The following is a 25,805-nucleotide window of genomic DNA, read 5'->3' on the forward strand; positions in this document are numbered from 1 at the left end:
CCCACTGCCAGTCCCTTGTTTCTTGGATGAAGGAAGGATGAAATGAAGGTGGAGCTGCATGGAGGGAAATGACCTTCCTTCAGGGCTTCTTGGAGGCAGCCCAGTTGACCCCTAGATATTCAAGGGATGCTGAGTCTTGGACCTTAAGAGTTGCAAGGGGCACAAGTAAGCACTCGCCCTATGGTATCCATCAGAGGATTGTTTACAGAACCCCCTCTCCACCCCTGTGGACACCAGAATGTGCAGTTGCTCAAGTCCTTTCTATAAAAAAAAAATAATACTATGAATACCTGAGTATAATTATACTACACGTATTTCCCATACACTATAAATTATCTCTAAATTACTTATAATATGATGCAAATGCTGTATGAATAGTTGCTAAACTGTATAGTTTAGGGGATCATGATGAGGGCAGGTTCCATACACATGCAGTATCCTACCACCTCCAAACATTTTCAGCCTGCAATTGGTTGAATCCAAGGATACAGAACTCAAGAATAGGGAGCGCTGACTGTACTCTCAGTAGGGAAAGGAGAAAGAGAATACATTTTTATTTGTGAATGCCTATCTCCATCCAGTTGCTTCCAGGTTGAGACACTTAATATTCTAGCTCACAGGGAACATGAGCTTCTTTGGGTAAATGGCAGCTTGCCAGTGGTATGTCATTTGTAGGTATTCTGCAGAGTGTCTCTCTTTTTCTTTCCAAAGAATTTCAGAGCAATGTCCTGCTCCACCAAATGAACTGTGCACTATGTGACAAACTGCCTGGTAATCAAATTGAACGGCTGGTTTCTGTGCAAAAGACAGAATTAAACAGGTTAGCAAGTGAAAACATTTTACCTTGAGGCATGCTGGCACTCAACCCACATTCTTCCATGTGGTTTCTTAATGGACTGACCCTTGAACATACAGGAAGTGGGGATGTATCATTTTCATTTCCTGACAGTTGACCTTTCTCTTCTAGTGGCACTACGTCTGTGTTTTCCATCATCTGGGGAGTGGCGGGAGTTTTTATAGAGAGTGAAGAAGGCTATTAATTCTGATTTTGGTGGGTCCTATGTTATAGAATTAGTGAAAATGGGCTGGTTTAGAAATTGCTGGGCCAAGCTTTCTCCTTTTCCAGAAAGTACTCATAACAATAGAGGGCAAGGCTGATATACCACATTTCAAAGCCCCTTTTTAAAAACTTGGACTCTTGCCTATGTACAGTAGAATTCTCACTCAAGCAACAGCCCCACTAAATTCCAGTGACTTGCTGCTTCTAAGTATTCTCAAAAGTACACTGATTACTTTGCACAGGAATTTTTGCAATGACTTTGTTATGACAAAGGATATTTAAGGCCAACTGAAATAGGCTTTTATAACAAATAGAATGAAGACTGTGATCTTTCTTCTCACCAAATAAAGGGGCAAAGAATGCCTTTGTGCACTGAGATTAGTTAGCATGGGCTTGATGACCTATTCTAAAAAACAATGGCACAAGATGAATTTGGCTTGATCACAATGGAGAATTTCTCAGGGACCCCAGAATTTTAAAACATGGAAGGTGGGAATGGCCTGGTGTTTTGGAGGAAAAGGCCAAGTGTGGATGTTGCCTGTGGAGTGGTCACATTGGTTTGCATTGACTCGTTTTATCCTATGCAAGGAGTAACAGCTCATTGCCTGGCTGCTCTTCCAGGCTAGGAGAAATTATGTTTCTTCAATCCTTTAGTCTCCCATCAGCCACATTGATACTGGAATTTTTCCCCTCTCTGCTTAGGTACCTTCATACTTTCTTGGAAAATTAAGTGGAAAAGATAGTGCTTCTTTCCCTTATGCCATCATTTTTACTGTACCCAATCTGTGACTTTAGGAGCACCAAGTATTAAGGGTAAGTCTGTGGGAAGTGCAGAGAGTGTCTTGAATAGGTAAGACCCTCCTGAAGACTGGAGAGCTAATGGGGTGAGGGGGGCTGGGGATGAAGAGATTCCACAGAGCAGGGTATCCTAGGGTAGCTAATCTTTTACTTGTCCAGAATCCACTCACATTAGGAAATTAGGAATAGGAAACCACTTGATTCTTTTGTTTAATTTACTATAATATTTCATAAGTCCATATATTAGATGCTTGCTAGGAAAAAAAAAGTAATTTTTTAAATATTTACACCATGCCGGGCACAGTGACCCACACCTGTAATCTCAGCTACTCAGAAGACTGAGGCAGGAGGATCACAAGTTCAAGGCCAGCCTGGGCAACTTAGTAAGACCATGTATCAAAATAAAATTAAAAGGGCCGATGATATAGCCCAAAGGTAGAGTACTTGTTTAGCATGCAAAGAGGCCCTGGGTTTGTTTCCCAGTACCACACATATATTCTATGGTTATGCCAGAATATAACATCAGGAAAAGCCGAGGTTGGTTAATGCAGCATGTAACTTTTTAAAAATAAGTGTTTATATTTCTTTTCTTAAGGTTGTTTTACATTTCCCAAGTTTGGTTCTTTACTATTTCTTAGTGCTATGACTCTAAATGTCTGTAAAATGCAGATAATAGAAGTACCTATCTCATGAGGTTGTTTAATATGCACAGACCGTTGCAGATGAAGCATTTAGTCTAGTTCCTCATGAGCGCACGAACGCTCCATACATTCAGCTATGGTCTTTTCTACTAGGAATATATATTGATAGAATATATATGGGTAAAAAATAAAAACAAAATTCCTCTGAAGATGTAGATGTTGTGGCAAAAATCTACCTTCCAACTTACCTAGCAGCTTATTAATTGAGGTACCTACTCAAGGAAGATAAATGTGTAAGCTGGTTAGGTAGGTAAGCCATTGGCTTCCCTTCTCCTCTACCACCAGCACAGGTGCACAAAGTGCACAAAGATCTGTTTATAAGGTACCTGCAGTAAACCTCAGTATGCCAACCCTCCCTTCATAGAATAGAGAGGAAAGGAGAGCTATCCTTTCTTTCTTATTGTAGTCACAAATGCCAAGAGTATCTGTATAAATGCCTCAGATGAAAAAAATAAAATTAAAAAAAAAAAAGCCCTGAGTCATTGGATCCTGCTAGCAACCAGGTAAGTCACAGAGGACAGAGTGTAGAGTCCAGGCAGAGCCATTTGCCCACAGTTGCAGTTATGGAATGCACCATGCATCTGCGATCTGTGTCTTGGCTCCCAGCTTTGGGACAGTTTTCACAGTGCTGGAGGCTCTCACTTGCATGCATATTTAAAAATATAGTATATTCATAGAAGATTTAAAGTACAGTAAGGCAAACAGATCAGCAGACGACTTCCATTGAAAAGATGTTTTAATATTCACAATTTCCAGGAGAAGGGGGCATGTCACACCCTGGTGATGGGAGGCTACCTAGGGCAGGAAGTACTGGGGTTGATCATGAGGCAGAGAAAGAGGGAGGAACCATGGGCAGAGCCTTTATTGTGGTTTCCCTGGGAAGGAGCAAGTGAGGCAGTGAAAGAAAGCTTGAGGTTGGCTCATTTAAATTATCTCAGTGTTCTCAGGTGAAGGGCTGTCCTTAGATGTCTGGCATTTGGCCCCCACCTGGGCCTTAGAGCAGGTGGATGGTGACCCAGAGTGTGAGAGCCAATAAAGGAGGTGGCTGGGCTCTGGGCTCTGGGCTCTGGACTGGTTCGTTTGTATGTGCAAGGTACATGGACAGCTGAGTTGTCTTCTCTTTTTAGGACCTGGCTACTTCTGGGAGGGCCAGTTCCTCCAGGGTCAGCAAGGCCCCAGATATCAAAGCGTCAGAACATAGAAATAAGAGACATGATTAATACAAAATGTTATGGCTTCATTTTTAGCCTAAGTGTTTAAGTACTTTGAGTCAAAATTTCTTTGTTCCATCCTGGGAGTGTCAGGTTCGATAACCTGGGAACCCCCAGGCTGAGCCCTCCCTTCAGTTTCACACCTCAGTCTCCAGTGTCCCACCTGGCAGCTCCCCTGGACGTCCTATAGGCTTCACAGGTGGAGGACTGAATTAGTTGTCTTTCTCTCTCAGAGATCTTCATCTGTCTGTGTTTTCTGTCACAGGTAGTGGCAGAGCTTTGTGACCATCTTCCCAGCCTAGGAATTTGTCAGATTCAATGCCTTCCTCTCCTCTATTCCCCATGCATGGTCTATCACCAAGACCTGTTGTCCCCTCTTAGCAATGTGCCTTAACATGTGTGAACTTGGCCATGTAACTTTCTTTTCAGCATTGTGCTTTCCTCTAGACTCCCCTGTTTCTGCTGAGATCCCTGTGATGGGGTGTCTATTGGCCTGTTACCCTCTAATCGTTTTGCTCTTTTCTCCATAAACTTTAGATGTCTTCCTGGTTATTACAAGTTCAAGTTCAAAATTCTGGGCATATCCCACAAGGCCCTTCACAGATCCCAGACCCTCTGCTGACCCAGAGATGCTCCCTTACTATGGAGGGCGTCAACCACAGCGCCCCCTGGTGGCTGCCATCCCTCAAAAGGCTGCCACCTTTCCCTTCTACCCAGTGAAGGTCTGTTGTCCTTATGGCCATGTTTTGTCTCTGGGAAGCCTTCTAACTCTAATCAGTTATTTTTTTCCCTGCACAACTTTGAGGATGCAGAAACAACCAAGTCAGACCCTGCCCTCGAGACTTTTTTATGGAACGAGAATCAAAGAAATAAGCAGACAAATTTGTGAGTGTTGAATTGCTATTAAAATAAGATGCCTGCCATGACAGGTGTGTGAGCAGAGTCTGGGGAGCACTCGAAAGAAAGAACTCCACCAGGAGGAATCAGGAAAAGTCCCAGGAAGTAGTATTTGAGGTGGATGTTGAAGGACGAGTTTATTGAGAAATAGAGAGGGTGGGAGATTTGATGGATTTTTCCCCTAAGAACTCAAAAGTGAAAAGGGTAGTGATGTGGAAAACTGCTGAAAACGGTAAATGATGGGATATCTCCTCTCAGGTGCCCTGGATTAGGGGTTCTTGCATTTCTCAGTCTTACATGTGACTCAAGGGAGTAGCCAGCCAGATCCAACTGGCTGCATTTCCAAAGGTTCATTAGATTCGGTGAAAAAAAAAAAAATTGTTATGTAGCCCATCACCCATATGAACCCCAAATCATAGCACCAAAGCCAACTGCCTGGTTGGGATGTTTTCACACTATCATCCTCTTTACAGTTAGATCAGTCATATTATTATTGCTTGAATTTGAGACAGTTTCAAAAGCTTCTCTACTGGGAGTTGACTGTATTAATAGGCCTTCTCATAGTTGGGGGCCACAGAAATGCGAAACTATCCTGAGGATCTCAAAGAGCCAACCTGCCTTATATTCATCAAGCATGCTTTGGACTCACATGACCCTGGTTAAAAGCCTGGCTCTGCCCTCACTAGTGGTTTCAACTCCCTTCAGGAAGTCATTTAACCTCTTGGACTTAGCTTCTCTCTCATTCAAGTGCAGAGTAAGATTTAGCTAACCTGGTGGGATTGTCAGTAGGTGAGAATTAATCAAATCATGTGCTACAGTGAAAGGAACCGTTCCCTGCATGGAATTAGCAAATGGAAGAAACTTACTTTTGGTGATGTTTTCATTAAGCTTGACCAAGCTGATTCTTACTTGGGATGGAAGGGTGTCTTAGGTGGACACTGAATTATCAGTGTCTATGAACTCAGGAAGCATGTAGAGATGGGATGAGGGACAGAGATCATACCCCTTTTTCCTTTCCTTTCCTTGTTCTTGTATGGTTTCTTAAATGGTGCTAAAATGCTTTTAAAACACGCTGTCCCATGTCATTGTAGGAAAGCTAAAGTAAAGGATGGGGATTTTGATGTTCGTTTCCTGTAGCTATTTGGTTTGACTTGAATGCTGCTGTGTCTAGTCAGTTGAGATGCAGCGGATTCTTCAGTGCATAACCATCAAACTCTAGGTCTGAGTCAACAACCTTGCTTATAACACTACCTCAAATCACGCTTTTCAGATCCAGATAGGCATCCATTCTCTCTTGTTGGTATATATTTCCCCTCCTGGAGTGTTGTGTAACCTGGGTCCACGTGTGTGCATGTGTTTATTGAAAGGAAGCAGTTTTGTGATTATAGAGTTTGGGTTGTAAATTAAAAATCTATAGTTATGCTATAAAATTTACAATGGAATAAGTGTTGTGGCCAATTAGCATCACTCCCTCTTTATGGCTGATCTGAGACTAACTTCACAAACAGAAATACTTGATTGATTTACTGCTAAAACAACTTCCCTCCGTGAGGATGGTAGTGGCCTGACCTCTACATGTTTATAAGGAGTTAGAGAAGTAGAGATGAAAACCCATGCAGAAAATGAATCTGTGTCGATCGTCACTCTTCATTTCTTATCAGTCACACTGTCAGTGTTGGTTCACTGTAGTCATTTCTGTACTCTCCTCTCCTACACCCATCTAGGAAGAACGTTGGTGAAAAGCACAGAAACCAGTGACTTGTGGACTGTGGGATTTCCATGGAGAAAATAGAGCATCACAACTCACCTGGGAACCCTCTGCACCTCCAAGCACAGGCTGGGCACTGGAGTGAAGACGAGCTCAGGGTGCTTCCAGAGGACCACCGCAGAGGTGTGGAGGGGGCGGAGGAAGGACAGAGAGAGCATGGAGCTACAGTTTCACAACCGGAACCTCAGAACTGTGATCCTCCAAGGAGAGCGCTACTTGAAGAAAAGAAAAAAAAAAAAAAGTCGAATGGCTTCTCAGGGATTTTGTTTTCCGTGCACATATAAGCCATAGTTACAGTACAGTGGCAGTATTTAGAGCACTCGGGTTTCAGTTCTGTTCAATGTGAAAGAGGAATCAACTGACATTCATTGCTGTTCCGTAACTAGTGTAAAATATGTATATGTTTATCTTTATTTTTATAATATGCAAATACATTTAAATTTATACAGTTTGAAGCTTCTAGCGTTAGTTAACACTGGGTGCAATATTTTGCATGAGAACTGTGCCAAGATGGGGCTGATTTCTTATTTTAGTATAAGACATTTTTTTTTGTTCTTTTCTTTATTCTTTAATCGCCTTCTCAGATTTAAAAAAGAAAAGAAAAAAGATGTCTGTGTATCTGTTAGCCCACGGATCTAGTGTTGCTTCGTAGATTGCCAGTCATCCACAGGATCCTTCAACATGCATATCAGGCAGTGTCCCTTCCCATCTTTATCCAAGGTCCCTGCCTGTAAGTCACTGGGCATGGTGGCAGAAGCATTCCTGTTCCTTACCCACATATCATTAGTATCGAGGCAGAGACGGGGCGCTCTTCTGGAACAAAGAGTTCATGGAAAACCTCAGTTAGTGTAGCTTAAGATCATCGGGAGTCTGTTTTGAATCATGCAAGGGGCTCTGCTAATTATTACCTCTCCTTTCTAGAACAGGTCCAGAATTTAGCAGAGCACTTGGTGAGCCCTCCACATCTGGTCTGTGGGACCTTCAGGTAGTGAGCTTCCTAGCTGGGGAACATAATCCCACACTGGCTATTCATACAGAGCCTCTTGTAGGACAATCTACTGCCAAGAACTAGTAAAACGCTTGTTTTGAAATCTCCAGGAGGTAAAAGTTAAAAAGCAAACCCTACAAGTTGCTCTCTAGCCTCCTCCTAATTGGGGCCAAACAGCATATGCTGCAGTAGTAGCACATTCTTTGAAGAATGTAAAGGACTCTGTTTACATCTGCCTCCTGCGCGTGTTGATAGAAAATGTGCAAAACTGTTTCTCACCAGTGTCAGACAGAAGAGCGAGTCAGCTGGTGTTACTCTTTCACTTTGTTTAGAAAGCACTGACTCTTGGAATGCCACAGTGGTCTCCACATGTTCAAAAGAAAGAATGACAAGTGGGCTGCATTTCACGACCTCACAAATCAATTTTTATAAAATATTTTGTGCCCCAGGAGTTAACTTCACTGACTCCAGAAGCCCTGGTTATGATTTCCTTATCATCTTAAAATCAAGAGTGGGATCAGATTGTTTTTACATTTTTTTTAAATACTTGAATATATGACACTTCAAGTTGGAGATTTCATTTTCCTTTTAGAACAGAATCATAAGACTAATCTGGTTAATCCTTTTGTCACAGTTCTCCTGTGTGTGTGTGTGTGTGTGTGATCTGAATGGTAACATTTAATTGCTTTATGGACCATTGAATTGTTGGGCAATAGGTTTTTTTTTAATTGGCATGTGACAGTACTTACACTGTCCAATCAACTGACTTGACCAGTCCTTTGAAAGAGACTCCCAAGCATATGACTTTGGGCCAACTCCCCTTAGGGCCATATAAATGGAAATAATGCCCCTTCGGGTGACATACTCTCAAAGTGTTTGCTATTTTTACGAACATAAATGCCCATGTTCTTAATATCTGCTCTTTTTTGACCAGTCATGTTTTGTGCTGTCATCTGAACCCTAGAGAAGCAGTGTAAGAGGAAACCTTGCTGCCACGTGTGTTTTGGCCAAAAGGTTTACATGATAAGAGGGTCATGTGACCACAAGAAGCTCCAGAAAAAGCAAAGCGTGAGAACTTGCTTCAGCCTGGGGGGGGGAGGGTTGGAGATACAGAAAACACTCTGCTCTACAGGAGTTTTCCACAATGTCTATGTAGGAAATTCCGTTTTCTCTTTCAACACCCAGGAAGATTTCAGCGGCCCGCCGAGGCTGATAGGCAATTCACTAAGCACAAGAAGAATTTTTTTTCCAACCACGGAGTCCCTTGCCTCTCAAAGAAATGCCCTCCAAGTTTGTTATGGTTTCTATTCCTGCAACTTGTGGTATCAGAGCCACTTCCTGGAATTGTAAAAGTGCTGCCAGAATAAATGTTTTTCCCCTTCTAAGAAAAGAAAAAAAAATGACAGTGCTCATATTTGACACTTGTGCATTGGACTCTCTTTTGAATGAATAAAGAGGAAAGGGTTTGATGTGATTCCTGATGGAGTGTGTGATGTTCTTCATGCCACAGTCTGTGAATTGTAATTGTGGTTTCTCAGTTCACTGTGGTATTTGGGCAGAAATTAAAAAAAAAAAATACAAAAAAAAAACCTCAATAAAAATACAAAGAAATGGTTAAGCAATGATATTCCCAGAGTTTAGTTATTTCTGATTTTGTTTTTAATTTTATCGGTTAAGGAGTAGCTATTTTATATGTTTGGTTCTTAAATTTGAGCCATGGGGGTTGGCAGCTTTCTTCTATCTGGGGACTGAATCCCTGAGGGGATGACTCAGTCCCTGTTCTAAAACTCTGAGTCTGGAACACTGGCTGTCTCCTGGGGCTGGAGGTGGAACCCAGGGCCTCAGACACACTAGGCCAGCATGCTGTCTGAGCTTGACCCCTGTCCCCAACACCGGCACTGCCTCTAAACCAGATCCTCTTTTCAGTGAGCCATTATATTTATAAATCAAAGCTTATGAATTTATGATAGGTCTGGAAGTTCCCTTTCCCTGATCTGCCTTTCAAGGGCTCTTAGCAGGAGTTCTGCCACAGCCTTGTAAGTCCTACCCTGGAGCCTCTGGCAGGGAGAGAGGAGGCCTTCAGGGGGCCAGACTGATGCTCCATTCCTGCTGTATTTTTCAAAAGCACAGATAGCTGGTATGGAGATAAAAACCAATGTGGCTGTTTCTTATAGAGACACAGCTTCTGGGGAGAGGACCAGACCGGACAAGCCCTGACCTGAGATGCTAAGACGTTGGGCACAAGGAAAGAAGGGACCCCCTTGGACCAGGAGGGCCTTGTCACGTGGTTTCTGAAAAAAAAAGTGAGGCCACCCCGGGTGCCCTGAATTCAAACAATCCTCTCCCTGTGGAAAAGTGGAAACCATTTGGTAAAATCTCCAAGGGTAGTATTACGGGAAGTGTGGCCCCTGTGGAGTGGCTCCCCTCACAGCTAATGCTCAGTGCCACTGCTGTCCCCTCCTGTCGGGAGAGAGCACAGTTGGAGCATACATCATCAATTTGGTCCTCTTTTTTTTTTTTTTTATCGGGAAGTTTTTTAAGTTTTTTAAACTTGCTGAGCAGGTCACACAAAAAAGCAGGTATCAGTGTTGACAATTAGAAGTACATTATTTATCACATACATTGTTCCCTCCCAAGGCTATTTCCTCCAACTGGTGAGTTTTTTGAAGTAGGTTCCACGTTTAGTGAACTTCGAATCTAGCACACCTAACACACAGAAATTGCTCCTCTGCTGATTCTCACTGCACAGGGCTACTTTGCACATGACTGCTATAGTGGGACAGGAAGTGAAGAAAGTCATCACCTGGTGGGACTTGCACCTGCATTGCAAAGGAAGGCCTATGACACGGTGGAATTGGAGGGCTTTGAGAGCAGATGACCTTTGGAAGTTATCTGGGTTGAGCAGCAGGAGAAAATTCACCCATGCAGAACCTGATTTGAATATTTATAAGTTCCTTCAGGAAAGAAGTGCTTTTTTATGCAAAAAAAAATGTTTTTGAATAAAATGAATGTCATTCTAAACACTGATCCTGGGCCCCGGGAGTGTAAATCAGTGGTAGTGCTCCTGCCAAGCATGCTTGAGAGCCTGGATTCAATCCCCAGCACCACCAAAATTAAAAACAAAATTACTTCATTTATTTTGGTACTGGAACTATCAGCCCTTAAAAAAAAAAAAAAGATACTTCAAAATGTCTTAGAAGAATGTTATGTGAATAGGTGAAGTGCAGTCAAAACACAAATGCAGAGAAATTGTGAAGGTGTGTACAGATTGAGAAACTGAAATTGTGATGTGTGAGTAACATACTTGGAAGACAGAGTTTGGGATCATTAAGAAATTTATCCTCCACCCCCACCTGGGTTTAATGCAATCCACAGACAGAACAGGTGATTTGCCTAAGAATGTCTGAAGGACCACAAAAGCTTTTAAAATTGCTGACAGAAAAATTTATTGGAGGATTATAGAGACATAGTAAAGTTATTTCTTAAATTTGAAATTTAAAATTATCATTTTATAATGTTTCAATGCAGTCCAAGATTTTTCAGATACATACGACTCAAAAATTGGGGAAAATTTTATTTGTGGAAACTTCAACGTTTTTTAGGAGACCCTTATCCATGCCCTCAGTGACTACTTCCTCTACCCGTGCCCTATCTGCCTCTGGTTTCCACCCAATAGTCCCTTTGAATTATTAACTCAATAAAATGGGTTAATTCACGAATGAGGTTATAGCAGTTGTAATCTAGTAATTTCACCTCTGAAATTACTAGAATTTCACCTAACACATGAGCTTTTGGGGGACATTAAAGATCCAAACCATAACACCTCATGGGTGGATTAATCCATTTGGTGGGTTGATAATTTGAATGGACTACTGGTTGGTAGCTGTAGGCAGGTGGGGCATGGCTGGAGAAATAGGTGACCAGTAGCATGCCCTCGGGAACTATATCTTGTCTCTGGCCTGCCTCTCTCTCCCTCCCCTCCACCACCCCCCACCCCCATACCACCCCCCACACCATCCCCGCTTTCCTTCACCAAACCTTCTACCACGATGTTCAGCTATACCTCAGACCCAGAGCAATGGAGTCAGTGACCATGAATTGAAAGGTCTGAAACCATGAGCCAAAATAAATAATTCCTCCTTGGTAGTTTCAGGTATTTTAGTCATAGCAAAGAAAAGCTGATAAATCCCCAGTAGATCCCCCATAGTTCCAAGTTCTGGAAGTTCTATCCTGGGCCTTTCATTCTGGGCAGCTGTGGCTAAGTAGAAGGAGATTTCCCCCTTCACTTGACTCCCTGTCTGGGGCTATAGTTTTCCTTAGTGAGCGACAAGCTACGGACCCTTTTGAGGATTCCCCAGCCCCTTGTTGCAGAAGCTCTATCCCAGGCAAAAGTGTCTGAAAACATCATGGGCCCCTCCAGTCTGTAGGACTAAAGCTCTACAGAGGGCCAACGATACAGCCTGATTATTCCTGCTCAGCTCTCACACAAGGGGGAAATGCCATGCCAGGGGAGGTAAGCCAAGACCAGAGGCTGCCTCCGCACCCTCCTCAGAACCCACGATGGAGCAGGGGTGCCATTCCAAAAGAGGGTTCCTCCCTCAGTTCCAAGCTGAGTCAGGGCTTTGCCATAAGAGGAACAGCTCCTCAGCTATTTCTGAGGGGGACAGAGAACAGACTGCCAAAGGGCATCCTCAACACCACTGGAGCTGTTGGTGGACATCAGGAAAGGTGACTGGCAGCAGCTCCAGGTGCAGGTAAAAAGCAGAGCAGTCTGAAGGTTTAAGGAACCAGGGGAAGAACCAAGAAGAGCACCCCTGAGATCACAGTGGATCCTGGGAGACGGGAGACCATGCACATATGCAAGGCTGCACCCAGTGGGGCAAATGAAATAGGATGCTGGGCAGCCCTGAGAGCACTCCCCAAGCCACACACAGACCAGTCCACACAAGGCTGAAGCCTCACGGGCCCAAGGGGCTTAAACACAGCCGCTGAGCAAACTCGAATCCCAGGACGCCAGTCTTAGCACTAACGCCATACAGATTCCTGGCAGTCTGGAAGACTGTGTGCATGTCAAGGGCCAAACCCCTCAAATGATTAGAGAGAGAGAGAGAGAGAGAGAGAGAGAGAGAGAGAGAGAGAGAGAGAGCTCCAAGCTCCTTGTCCCTGGTTAAATGCAGAGCCAAAACAAAAGAAAAACAACAACAACAAAAGCCAGGTAAATTTCCCAAAATATAATTGCAGACTCCAAGTTATACACACATCCAACAGTGAAGGTAAAAGTCTAACAGACAAAGGGTCATAAGTACAACCTTTAGCCAGTGCCTACAGCAGATCCAGAAACTTAACCTCTAGGTAGCTCGACCAAACAAAAATAAGGGGGAAAAATCTGATCAAGGACATCAATGAGCCCCAATACAGGAAATCATATGGATATTGATAATAACTGCATCACTGCATATTCTTCACCTTTCTTCTCTTGACTAATTTTTTTAAAAAAGTAATTGCACAAAACATTATTTATCTAATTATACGATTGGTCCTATAACATATAGAAATGAAATATATAGTCATGTGCCACCTAACAATGTTTAAGTCAATGACAGCATATACAACAATGGTCCATAAAGCAATATTGTCTAGTGACTTCGTAGCAATCTTCATTTGTGTAAAGACACTCTGTGATATTCAAATAACAATGAAATTACCTAAGGAGGTATTTCTCAGAAAGTAGCCCTGTCACTAAGTGACTCATGACTGACAATATGAACCCAAAGGAGGCAGATGGAATGAAGTTGAACTGAAGTAAGGAAATACACAAGATGGTAAAGATCAAACCACACACTCCTAAATACCTGAATCCAAGAAGAAATCACAAGGGAAATTAGAAAACACTTGGAGATAAATACAAATAGACGTAGCTAAAGCAGTGCACAGGACACTTTGAACTATAAATGCCTGTATTAAACAGAAGAAAGACCTTACATTAATAGACTGAATTTCACCTTAAAAAGCTAGAAAAAAAACTAAATGCAAAACAAGAAGAAGGAAAGAAATAATAAAGAACAGAAGTAAATGTAATTGAATAGCAAAGGAAGATAAAATCAATGAAATCAAAAGTTGGTTATTTGGAAAGATCAAAAACCAAAAAACTCGGGCTGGAGTTGTGGCTCAGTGGTAGAACACTTTTCTGGCATGTGTGAGGCCCTGTGTTTGATCCTCAGCACCACATATAAATAAATAAAATAAAAGACCCATTGACAACTAAGAAAATATTTTTTAAAAACTTTCAGCATACACACACAAAAAAAACCTTTCAGCAAGCCTGAACAAGAAAAAAAGATTCGAATTGCTAAAATTATGAATGAAAGAGATGTGACTATTGATCTCACAGAAGTAAAAAGGATTATAAGGAAACGTGGTTGTAGGCTGATTCAACTGGATTACCTAGATGAAATAGATAAATTCCCATAGAGACAAAAACTAACAAAACTGACTCAAAAAGAAATAGGAAATCTTAATAGACATATATCAAGTAAATAGATTGTTAATTTTTAAATTTCCCATAAAGATCCAGACCTGCATGACTTCATTAGTGAAATCTACCAAATGTTAAGGGGAAAAAAATCAATACTAATTCTTCTCCATTTCTCCTGAACTCTGGTGTTGGAAAAATCAACCCAGGTTTTTCCTCTGCTAGAATACCACAAGTTGAGTCAATGCAGAAGACTTCTGTGGCCTCAAAAGGTATGGGGATTTCTCCCCAGCAGAAAGCAAGTAAGCAATCCTGCAGTGGACACCATCCAGTGTCCTGTAATTCAACTAACTTCTGAGATAGCATGGCATCCCACCACCTGAGGGTTCAGTCCCAAGACTGCCCCCTTGTCCCCATATGCCAATTCCAATTGCAAGCCCCAGATGGGTTTACTTTGCTTCTGACTGACCAGCCATAAACTCTGTGTTATTGTTTGGAGGTGAGGTATCCCCCAAAAGCTCACATGTGAGACAATGCAAGAAGGTTCAGAGGAGAAATGATTGGTTGTGAGAGTCTTAACCTAATCAATGAATTAATCCTCTGATAGGGCGTAACTGACTGGAGGAGGTGGGAATTGGGGCGTGGCTTTGGGGTATATATTTTGTATCTGGAGAGTGGAGTCACCACGTGAGCTGCTTCCCTCTGCCACACACTCCACCATGATGTTCAGCCTCACCTTGAGCCCCGAGGAATGGGGGCTTCTGTCCATGGACTGAGACCTCTGAAACCGTGAGCCCCCAAATAAGCTTTTCCTCCCTAAAATTGTTCTGGTCACAGCTTTTAGTCACAGCAGCAAAAAAAGCTGACTATAACACTGTGATTCCCATGCCCTCCTCCTCAGGGTCAATTAGTTTACTTGAGTGGTTACAGAACTCCTAGAAACATCCACTTCTACTGATTGGATTATATTAAAAGATACTACAAAGAATACAGGGGAAAGGGCACATAGGGCACGGCCTCTCTGCAAGCTCTGTCTTCCAAGAACCTCCCTGTATTCCGCTCTCTGGAAACTCTCTGAAGCCTATCCTTTTGCATAAGCTCAATTGAAGCATCAACAACTATGTCAAAATGTGAATATAATATGTAAAGGGTATGAGTCAAAGCTAACAGACTGGGAGGAGAAACCCAACAAGGGCTGTCAGCTTCAGTGTTCTTGACCTTTCTCTGCAGCATTCCTCCCTCTAGGGCAAGGGGCAGGACCTTCCAGAATGAGGAGGGTTTTATGACCTACCAGACTATAGTAGGTCAGAGGATTTCTTTATGGCTAGCTCCAAAACAGAAGGTAGGGGGAGTTCAGTGTTTATATGACCAGTCTTAGGGAAGAGAAATTCCGGTGTCCGTGACCTGCCTTGGGAGAGGGTTACAAACTTGAACCATGGTCAAAAGCCCCAAATTACATATATCATGATATCACAACTCCCTAACTCATTCTATGAGGCTAATCTTAAAGCCAGAAAGACATCCCAAGAAAACTAAAGATCAATCTCTCTAAAGAATATAGACGCAAATGTTCTTGGCAACATGCTAGAGAATAGAATCCAGTGACACATAGAGGCCCACCCGACGACCAAACGGGATTTATTACAGGAATACAGGATAGCTTCACATTTGAAAATCAGTTAATTTAATACATCAATGGGGTAATTTTTTTTAAAAAAAATATTATCTCAGCAATTTTAGGAAAAAAATAATGATTTAAAAATATATATCAACAACAACAACAAAACAACTAACCCTGAAACAACTCCTTGATCTGATAAAAGACATTTATTACAAATAGAGCTGGCACACTATTTAATAGGTAAAGACTGAAAACCACCTTCTCAGTTCAGGTGTAAGAGGAGAATGTTCGGTCTCAAGAACTGTCACATTATGTCAGAGAGTCTAACCAGGCAAGAAAAAGAAATGCAGGAATTCAAGTTTGAAAGAAAAACATTTAAAATACCTATGTATGTAGGTTATATGATTTTTTTTAGACAGAAAATTCTAAAGAATCCATTAAAAAAGAGATATTGCAGCTAACAGATGATTTCAGCAAAGATGCATAAGACAAGATGATAGAAAAATCAACAGTGTTTTTATACATATGCAAAGAACATTCCAAAAATTAAAATTCCCTTTTTAAAAGGGAATTACAAAATTCCCTTTTCAATAGCATCAATAAGAATCAACACCTTGGAATGAATTTAAATTTAACAAAAGAAGTGTAAGACACATACTCTAAAAATTATAAAACATTGTTGAAAGAAACTAAGTAAAAGTGAAAACAAGCCAAACATGGAACACAATATATTAATCTACAGATTCCACACAACACCAATATTTCAGCACCTTTCTTGTGGAAATCGACAAACCAATCCTAAAATTCATTTGGAAATGCAGAACACCCAGAGTAACCCAAAATCTGAAATTAAAAGAATAAATTTGGAGGCTTCACATTTCCCATTGTGAATTTCCAGAGACTGCTACACAGGTGCAGTAATTGAGATGAGGTAGTAAGAAATATACATATAACTCATAGGAATAGAATGAAGATTCCTAAAATTAACCTTTACATTTATAATAATGTTTATTGACACAATAAACATGATATCTCATGTTTATGATTATGACACAGGATGTCAAGATAACTCAGCGGGGGAAAGAATAATTATGACAAATGGTGCTGGGTGGGTACCCGGATATCCACGTAATGCATGCATGCAATTGTACTCCCACCTCACACCACATACGCAGATGATTTAAAGGCCTGGATGGAAGAGCTAAAACTATAAAACTCTGAAAAGAACTTAGGAGTTAATCTTTGTGACCTGGGGTTAGGCAATGGAAGTCTTCTGAAGATACAAAGTCAAAAACACAAGTGACAAGAGCAAAAATAGGTACACTGGACTAAATCAAAATTAAAACTCTGTGCTACATACAATGCCACTGAGAAAGTGAAAACAACCCAAAGAAAGAATAGAAGAAAATATTTGCAAGTCATATATCTAATAAGGGACTTGCACCCCAAATATGTAAAGAATCCATAGGTTGAAAAGAAAAACAAGAATAATCCAATGTAAAAACAGACAAATATTTTGAATAGACATTTACCCAAGATGATAAACAAATGGCCAATAAGCACATGAAAAATTCTGAAAATTATTAGCCATCAGGGTAACACAAATCAAAACCACAACAAGAGAACGTTTTGTTCCCATGGTAATGAATGGCTATAATAAAAATGATAGACAACAAGCATTCATGGGAATGTAGAGAAATTGGAACCCTCCTATATGGCTGATAAAATGGTGCAGACCCTTGGAATACAGTTTTGCGGTTTCTTAAATTGTTAAACACAAAATTACGTTATGACTAAGCAGTTCTCCACTCTTTGTATCTAAAAGAAACGAAACCAGATGTCCATTCAAAAGCTTGTTAACATTCGTGACAGCATTATTCGTACTAGCCTTAAAGTCAGAACAACCCAAATGTAGATCTAATGATAAAGAGATAAATAAAATGTGGTTTTCTATACAATGGAATATTATTTGGCAATAAAAACCGATGAAAGATTGACACATTACCACTGAGGTGACCAATGAAGACATTAGGCGAGGTAAAAGAAGCCAGTTATAGAAGACCTTGTACGGTGTGACTCCATTTATATAAAATATCCATAATAGACAAATAGAGACAGAAGGATTAGTGGTTGCCCAAGGACAGAGGAAGGACAAACTGTTCATGGGCTCAGTGTCCTTTTAGAAAGGACAAAAATGACCTAAAATTAGATTGTAGTGATAGTTGGATGACCCTGCAAAAATATTAAAAAAACATTGAGTTGTATGTATGCTTTATGTGAGTGGAAAACATGGCAAATGCCCTAAAGCTGTTTTACAAAATAGCAGGAGAACAGAACACCACTGTGTGAAAAGGTATGTTGTGTAATCTCTAGTTTCTGACCCATTAGTAGCAAGGGATCATTCAACTAGGAACCTCGCTGTGTTTATTTCAAACACTTGCCTTAAGAATTCCTGTTCTACGTGATTGTGAAACAGTAGATACATTTTACTTTGGACATTTAATATTGCCTTGGATTTGATCTGAGAATTTGTATTCAAATTCTGTTAGAGTAGATGGGATAGAAAGAGAAGATGGGAGGGGAGGGGAGGGGGGATAGTAGGGGATAGGAAAGGTAGCAGAATACAACAGTCACTAATATGGCAGTATGTAAAAATGTGGATGTGTAACCGATGTGATTCTGCAATCTGTATTTGGGGTAAAAATGGGAGTTCATAACCCACTTGTAGCTAATGCATGAAATATGATATGTCAAGAGCTTTGTAAGGTTTTGAACAACCAATAAAAAAATAAATAAAAATAAATAAATAAATTCTGTTAGGCAATTTCTTTGAACTTAGTTCCTGAAGTTCTTCCTTGGGTATACATTTCCAGAAGAAGGTAGCAGGTAGACGTGACCCTTTGTTTCTTTGTTCTGAACGTCAGGAAGGTTTGGAATCGTCAACTCGACGTCAGGGATCTGGTTGAAGCCAGATCAAACGTAGCAGTGCACGAACTGTGCAATAGCAATAAGAGGAAGAGGGAGGGGGTGGAGGATTAAGAGATTGGGAAATTAATTGCTAGCCCTTATTATATGGGTCCAAATGCTTTATGTGCCTTAACTGGATTAATCCTCCCGGTAACCACATGAGGTAGTGGGTTATTCTGTGCAGGCTGTCATAACAAAGTACCTGTCTGAGTGACCTAAACAACAGAAATTTATTTTGTCACATTTCTGGAGACTTGAAGTCTTTCCTGGTCACAAAGTGTTGGTGGTGTTGGTTCCTCCAGATGACAGAGAGGGAAGGATGTGTTCCAGGCCCTTCTCCTTGGCTTGCACAAGCTATGTTGTCACTGTTTTCTGTGTGTGTGCCTGTGTCCAAATTCCCTCTTCTTATAGGAACACCACTCATATCAGAGTAGGGCCTATCCTAATGATCTCATTTAGCCTTAATAACCCCCCTTTTATAATTTTTTTTTTTGCTGTTGATGGACCTTTATTTATTTATATGTGGTGCTGAGAATTGGACCCAGTGCTTCACACATACTAGGCCAGCGCTCTACCACTGAGGTACATCCCTAGCCCTAATTACCCCTTTTAAAGACCTTATCTCCAAATGCAGTCACAGTCTCAGGTATAGGACTTACGACCTCAACAGTTGATATTTTTTGGAGTAGGGACACAGTTCAACCCCCAAATAGCTAGATACGGTTATTATCCCCCTTTTGTACACAAGGTACTTAAGGTTCAGAGGGTTGAAGTGACTTGCCTTGGGTCCCCTGGCAAGGAAGTAGTGAGGTTGCCTGTGGGAAGCCAGCCATGAGCCACTCATGAACTGTGCTTGAACTACAATGACGTGGAAGCCATTAGGCAGGAGAGTGTGGTATCAGGAACTCCCAGCAGCAACCTTGCTGGTTTGAGAATGCCAATTCATGTGACTTCCTACTTAGATCTGACATAAGTTCAGCATGGAGATGGGGAGACGCGCTGGAGTCACCCAGCCTCTCTGAGATGGGTGTGACTTGCCAAAATGCCAATCAACCTGTTTACTGCAAGATCCCTGCCACACAGAGAAGCAAGACTCCCTGCCTTTGATGTACTCCCCCTTAAATAAAGAATTGGGGCCATTTTTCAGTTGGTTCAGTTCCGGCTCTTATCAGGACTGGAAGCCCTATCAGCTACCCTGCTTTATCTGATTTCTGGCTCTGTCTCTATTTCTTACTAATTATTTCACACTTTTCATTTCTCAGGCAGCTCACACCTCCCGAGCAGGAACCTACCCTTGTGGGGTGCTGACCACCCCACAATAGTTGGCATTTGATTTGAAGCCGTCTGCTGAAGGAGTTCATCCTCATACATGCCAAGAACTTCCTCCCACCTCTCTGCTGCTAGAAAAGGTGGGGGCGTGGGTTTCCATAAGAAAGTACCAGAGAGCCCAGAGAGGGTGATGGAGCCAAGTTGGAACAAAGTGAGAAATCTTTCGGGTGGAGACATAAGACAGGAAAAAAAAAAAAAAAAAAAAAAGACTTGGGGCCAATGAGTCATTAGGCTGCTGGCCAGTGACATACTCTAGGCTGAGGACATGAAGAAACATAGAGCCAGCAGCCTACGCCCCCACAAAAGCTTCCACAACATTGTGCCTACTGAATGCAGCTCAAATTCCTTAGACAATTGGCTTAAACCAAACTTAACCCTATTCCTTTCTTAGGAGACTTGAGACTCCAGATCAACCATATCTGCTTCCAAGGGAGATGTCTGTATCCACAGCCCCTGATGCCCTTCCACCAGTCTAGGACTGCTGGTTGGGGTAGGCATGGGCTTCTGGAGGCTTGGATGCAAACATGGATCAGTCCAGCAAATTTTCTGCTCCTAGGACTAGAAATGGGAAAGACCAAGGCCACAGCAATAAGAGCAAAAGGAATTTTGTGACCAGGAAAGACGTGTCAGAGTGGCCACCCCGGCCACTTCTTGGCCAAAGCTAAGACTAAGTAGCAGCCTGAATAAAGACGAAGCAGCTGACTGAAAGAGGGGAACTGAACAATGTAGCAAAGAATGTCTGAGACCACACACCCTACAGATGGGTCTGCAGAAAATCAGGGATCCCTAGAATGGTGTCCATTGCTCCAGTCCAAATATATTATTCAAATGACACACCTGCCCATATCCCTTCCCATCACCAGAGGGAGTTTGAATGGATCCCTACCAAAAATAACCAGTTGAAGCAATATTTCTTTTCTAATAATTTCTTTGCTCAACTATGGGGCACTGCTAAAGTCTCATATTTGTGTAATCCCCCCCCCCCCAAAAAAATTCCTATGTTGAGGCTGAGTTTCCACCATGATAGTACCAAGAGATATGACCTTTAGGTAGTGATTAGGTCATAGGGGAGAGCCCTGGTGAGGGCTGGGATCAGTGCCATCATAAAAGGGGCTCACAGGAGTTGGTTCCTTCCAATTTATTAGATACTGAATCTGCGGGTGTTTTGATCTTGGACTTCCAGGCCTCTAGAAGTATAAAAATTAAATTTCTAATGTTTATTAATTGCCCAGGGTTTCATTAAAGCAGCCTGAACAGATTGGGACAGGCAGTCATTATGAGCCGGGTGCTATTTGGTAGCCTGGAGATTCAGCATTGCTCACCCCCATCTCCATGCCTGGCACTTGGCCTTCTCTGGCCATGTGACATTGACTCACCCTGTTCAGAGTATTTCCCCCTCGCCGAGTTCCCTTCACCAGCTCAAACATCACCCGTTTCCAGGGCCACCTCAAGGGATACTTCCTCCCTTATGATAGTGTTCCAGAATCTCTCAGTAAAATTAATTCTCCTCTTTCCTGCCACAATTAGCACTTATGAGGTTTTGTGACACTTAGACCATCTACCTCAGTTAAGTGTTTCTATGCAGATTTCACCTTAGGAACTTGAACACCTAGAAAACAGGACATAAACTTGATTCCCCCTCTCCCTAGGGCCCATCATGAACACAGGATCCATTCAATAGATTTGGGTTCAAATTAAATTCAGTCTGTGAGGAGTTAATGAAGAAGAAAGTGAGAAGAGCATTTGACCTTCATCCCCCACGACTAGCTTCCATATCCAAGATTATGATCTTCAGTCCTTTTGACCCCATCTCCCAAAGACCAACAGAATAGTGACATGTAATTAAAGAATTTAGTCCAGCTGCCATCTACAGTCCAAATTATCACTAGCTCATGGACAACCTAGTTATTTTTCAGCCTTGGCAAGTGGTCAGTGTCGCACAGCTAGGAAGAAAGCATAATGAAATACTTCCCAGTGCTTTGAACTGACAAAACTGTGTTTATACAATTACACGAAAACAAGCTAATGTGATGGCATTGCTGAGGTTTAATGATGTTGGGGTCAGGAAATTATAGTTCTCCGGTTACATATTTCAGCACAGATTGGTTTCCAGCTCATTGGAAAAGAATCTTGCTTTGGAGCTATCCCTTTGCACATGGGGGTTAAAATTAAAGGGCTAGGGAAATGCATTCTTTAAAATTATTTCCTCCTGAGAGATGAGCATGCAAGAAGTGGTCAGAATCTAATTCTGGTACCCATGTGCAGGCGACAGCAATGTAAAAAATAATCAAGGATGTCTTCTCATGTGCCCAGGGTTCTCCTTCAACAACTAGTCTCTGCCTAGCCCCAGGGACTTTGCCAAGATCTCATGGACATGGGCTAGACATACAGGTAATGCAGTACTAGAAAAGGTACAGAACCTGCAATCGGGAGACTTGGTTAAAGATCCAGATCACCACTGGTCCATGGGACTTTGGGCATGTCTCTGAATTTCTTTAGGCCTTAGGCTGCTTGTCCATGTACCCAATGATGGTCTGTGGCTGCTTCCACAGTTTTGAGTTGAATCTCTGCCAATTCATTAGGCCGTTGTCTCATGTCTACAAACTCACTGGAGCTGACCAACCCACATCAGGGTTATTTTTCTAATTGTGCTGATTCAAATGCATGTTCTGACCTGGTTCTCTTTTGTGACTTACCCTGCATCTGTCACACAATGGCCAGAGATAATAGGATTTGGCTGAGACTGTGACACAGTTTCCTCTTATCCATAGATTGTATTAGGGGCATGGCTTCTAGGACGCCTGACACCTTAACAGCACAGTTAAAGACCAATTCATGTGATCTCCAAGGGTCTTATCAGAGTATTCTTTTTAGACTCAAGTGAAAAGAACTAAATGTTCACGTTCTTTGGGTGGAGAGGTTGGATAGGTGATGCATTTTATGTGAAGGATGATCCCTCGAAGAAGAGACATACAACACGCTGCACCAGTCACATTTGCACTGGAGTGTCCTGTTGTGCTGTTCTGAAATCTGTTTTTGAAACATGAACTGATGAGGCATTTCAGAGGTCAAACTTCCCCAAGTGGAGTCCTAAACAGACTTGCTTTCCATGATTAGAATAGTGAAGTAAGAATGCTAAGAAGGAACATTCAGTCAATCCACCTTACTTTTTAAAATATATATATATTTTAGTTGTAGTTGAGCAAAATACTTTATTTTTTAAAATTTTTTTTATGGGATGCCGAGGATGGAACCCAGTGCCTCACACGTGCCAGGTGAGCGCTCTACCACTTGAGCCACAACCCCAGCCCAATCTACCTTACTTTTTACATCTTCTGCAACCTAGTGGTTTGGCTGCTCCAAAACACTGTCCCTTTTTGAAGTTTGTCTCTTTTGTACTCAAATGGTAAGGCCAGGCAGCACCGATCATGCCACACTAGAATGCAATTAGGAGGGCTTTCAAAAGTCACACTGTGTCTGAATCCTTCCATCAACTCACTTCACTCTCAAAGACCTGTCCCAATATCATACAGAGATGATCCAAGGTATACGTATAAAGATATTCCCAGGGAGGCTGAGGCAGGAGGATCGCAAGCTCAAAGCCAGCCTCAGCAAAAGTGAGGCGCTAAGCAACTCAGTGAGACTCTGTCTCTAAATAAAATACAAAACAGGGCTGGGGATGTGGCTCAGTGGTCGAGTGCCCCTGAGTTCTATCCCTGGTACCCTGCCCCCCGCCTCCAAAAAGAGATGTTTCCAGCAAAAATCTGAAGCAAAAACAGGCTAATGATTCAGTAAAGTATATGACAGAAAGTGTCACTACAATGCTGCTTTAGAAGAATGTTTACGATTAATATACAAACATTTTTGCTGTAATTTAAGTGAAAATGAGGTTACAGGTGTTATACATAATATTTTGAACACATGCGAAGATAAATATATACAGCAAACAGTGCAAACAAAAAGCTTGATTACTTTAGATTATTTAGATGCGTGGGGTTTTTCTCCTCCTTTATATTTACTCTGATTCCCAAATTGCTCAAAATAAACTTTACGTTAAGATTATAAAAATTTTAAAAAGCGAACAACTGATGTGTTCCCTTAGATGACTGCCCCCTAATTTGAGATTGCCTATCTCCTGGGTTGTCACGATCTTTCCTTCTTCCAGAAACACAGTGAAAACAAGAAAGTCAAAGTCAAAGAATTCTCTGTGGAAATAGTTGCCAATGTCACGGTGTGTGCATGCAGTTTTCATGGAAAATCCCAAGACAGAGTGACTGGGGGCAATACCCTATCTGTCACAGCACATAACTAAACCGGTCAGGGTCACTCCAAGTGAATTTGGGCTGATTAAATAAAGATATAGACACAGAAAGTACCTTTTCTTTGGGTTTAGTGACCACTCTGCAGCCACAGCTCCCACAAGGGGGGTAAGGCAGGTAAGAAAGAGAAAGAGCACAGCCGGAACCCAGGTTTTATTGGGGAGAAGCCATTCAAATGAAGCAAGGGGTAGGTACAACAAACAAGTAGGAGTAATCCACTCCATTGGGGGATGTCCACTCCTGGAGCTGCACCTCTCTTATCTGAGCCGAGGTAAGGTCCAATTACATTGCAATGGGTACAATACCAGTTCAGTACCTCTTTACTCAGGACTTAGAGGTGTGTTGCATAGCTCCTGTGCAGAGCGGCTCCCGACACCTGTCCATTTTCTTTTCTTTTTCCTTTTTTTGGTACCTGAGATTGTACTCAGAGACACTTAACTACTGAGCCACATTCCCAGCGCTTCCCTTTTTAAATTTTTATCTTTTGAGACAAGGTCTCACTAAGTTGCTCAAGGCCTCACTAATTTAATGAAGCTGGCTTTGAACTTGCAATCCTCTTGCCTTAGCCTCCCAAGCCACCGGGATTACAGGCATGCACCACCATGCCAGGCACCCTATCATTTTCAAATGACTCTTTTGAAGAAAGTAGTAAGAAACGCATCAAGATGAACATTCATAGATGACTCTTTGGTGAAATCCTAAGCATTGTTCTCCAATCAGAAGGGAGTCGACTGCGGCCAGTATGGACCATGTCTAGAGGAGGGCCAGGAGGACTTCACTTTTTTTTCTTGGAACATACTTTTCATTCTATGAATGCTCCAAACACTAGGAAAATTCTAGAATTTCTCCCTTATTGACCCATCTTGAAGATGTCAAAGTGGTGCTGAGGAAAATCAGAGAGCTGATTTTAAGCCTTGAACTTTGGGGTCTAGTCCAGTCTATGAGATTTTCCGGAAGTTTGATTTGTGGGGTGATATTGAGTATATTTTGCACGTTTCACAACCAGGAAGAAATAGGTATGAAATGGCAGGAGCTGGCTGTAAGGGAGATGGAATCACAGATTAAGAGTTTGTAGATCATATATATTCTTTCAAAAATATGCATGGAGAACACAATTCTGGGAGGATATTCCCAGGGTATTTACATCTCTGAACAATGAATTATTTCCTTGTGATGACTTTTTTGTATATTCTAATATTCTTGAATGAGTTTGTGTTGCTTTTATAAATATATGAGAAATTTTTATTTTTAACATTGTAATTGAGGGAGATACATTAAAAAGGTGCATAGAAAAGAAGGCCCATGAGGTGACAGAAAAAGATATATATTTTCATTTTCTTTATGATAATTTCTTTGCATTTTCCAATTGCTTTGCAATGAAAATGCTTTTCATTTTCTTTAGGGAAAAAAAAATGTCTATTTATATGTACTTGAGTCCTAAATAGAGTCTAGAGAAATGTTTATTTCCACAGCTGGTTATCGTTTTATTTCCGACTAGGAGAGAGGGAGTCTTCTCAGAGCTTCGTTGGCTCTGGTCACTAGAGAGTCACATACCTCAGGTCTGATTCTGTAACAAGTGTTTACTGAGCATTTGTTAAAGACTTAGCACTATGCATGAGTTCATTTGCTTCACTCATCCCTTCAACAAATATTCTTCTTAAATGGTAGTTTCTG

The 25,805-nt window shown here is 41.6% G+C and overlaps 1 protein-coding gene across 2 annotated transcripts in view; it reads left to right on the forward strand.

Moving 5' to 3' along the window:
• Window positions 1-8,897, forward strand: part of MFHAS1 (multifunctional ROCO family signaling regulator 1) — a gene marked incomplete at its 5' end in the record, with an annotated part of 95,334 nt that extends 86,437 nt beyond the window's left edge. The window contains 2 exons of one of the 2 annotated variants that reach the window (XR_014019125.1): window positions 1,763-1,873; window positions 6,392-8,897. Coding sequence is in view for 1 of the 2 variants with exons in the window: in XM_081269194.1 (XP_081125320.1) it covers window positions 6,392-6,425 (34 nt within the window). The remainder of the gene's footprint in view (window positions 1-1,762; window positions 1,874-6,391) is intronic. The other variant, XM_081269194.1, reaches the window with a different exon arrangement.
• Between the last annotated feature and the right edge of the window lie 16,908 nt (window positions 8,898-25,805).

The sequence above is a fragment of the Spermophilus citellus genome (genome assembly GCF_964194105.1).
Source record: "Spermophilus citellus genome assembly, chromosome: 16".
In the NCBI taxonomy this organism is placed as follows: Eukaryota; Metazoa; Chordata; class Mammalia; order Rodentia; family Sciuridae; genus Spermophilus; species Spermophilus citellus.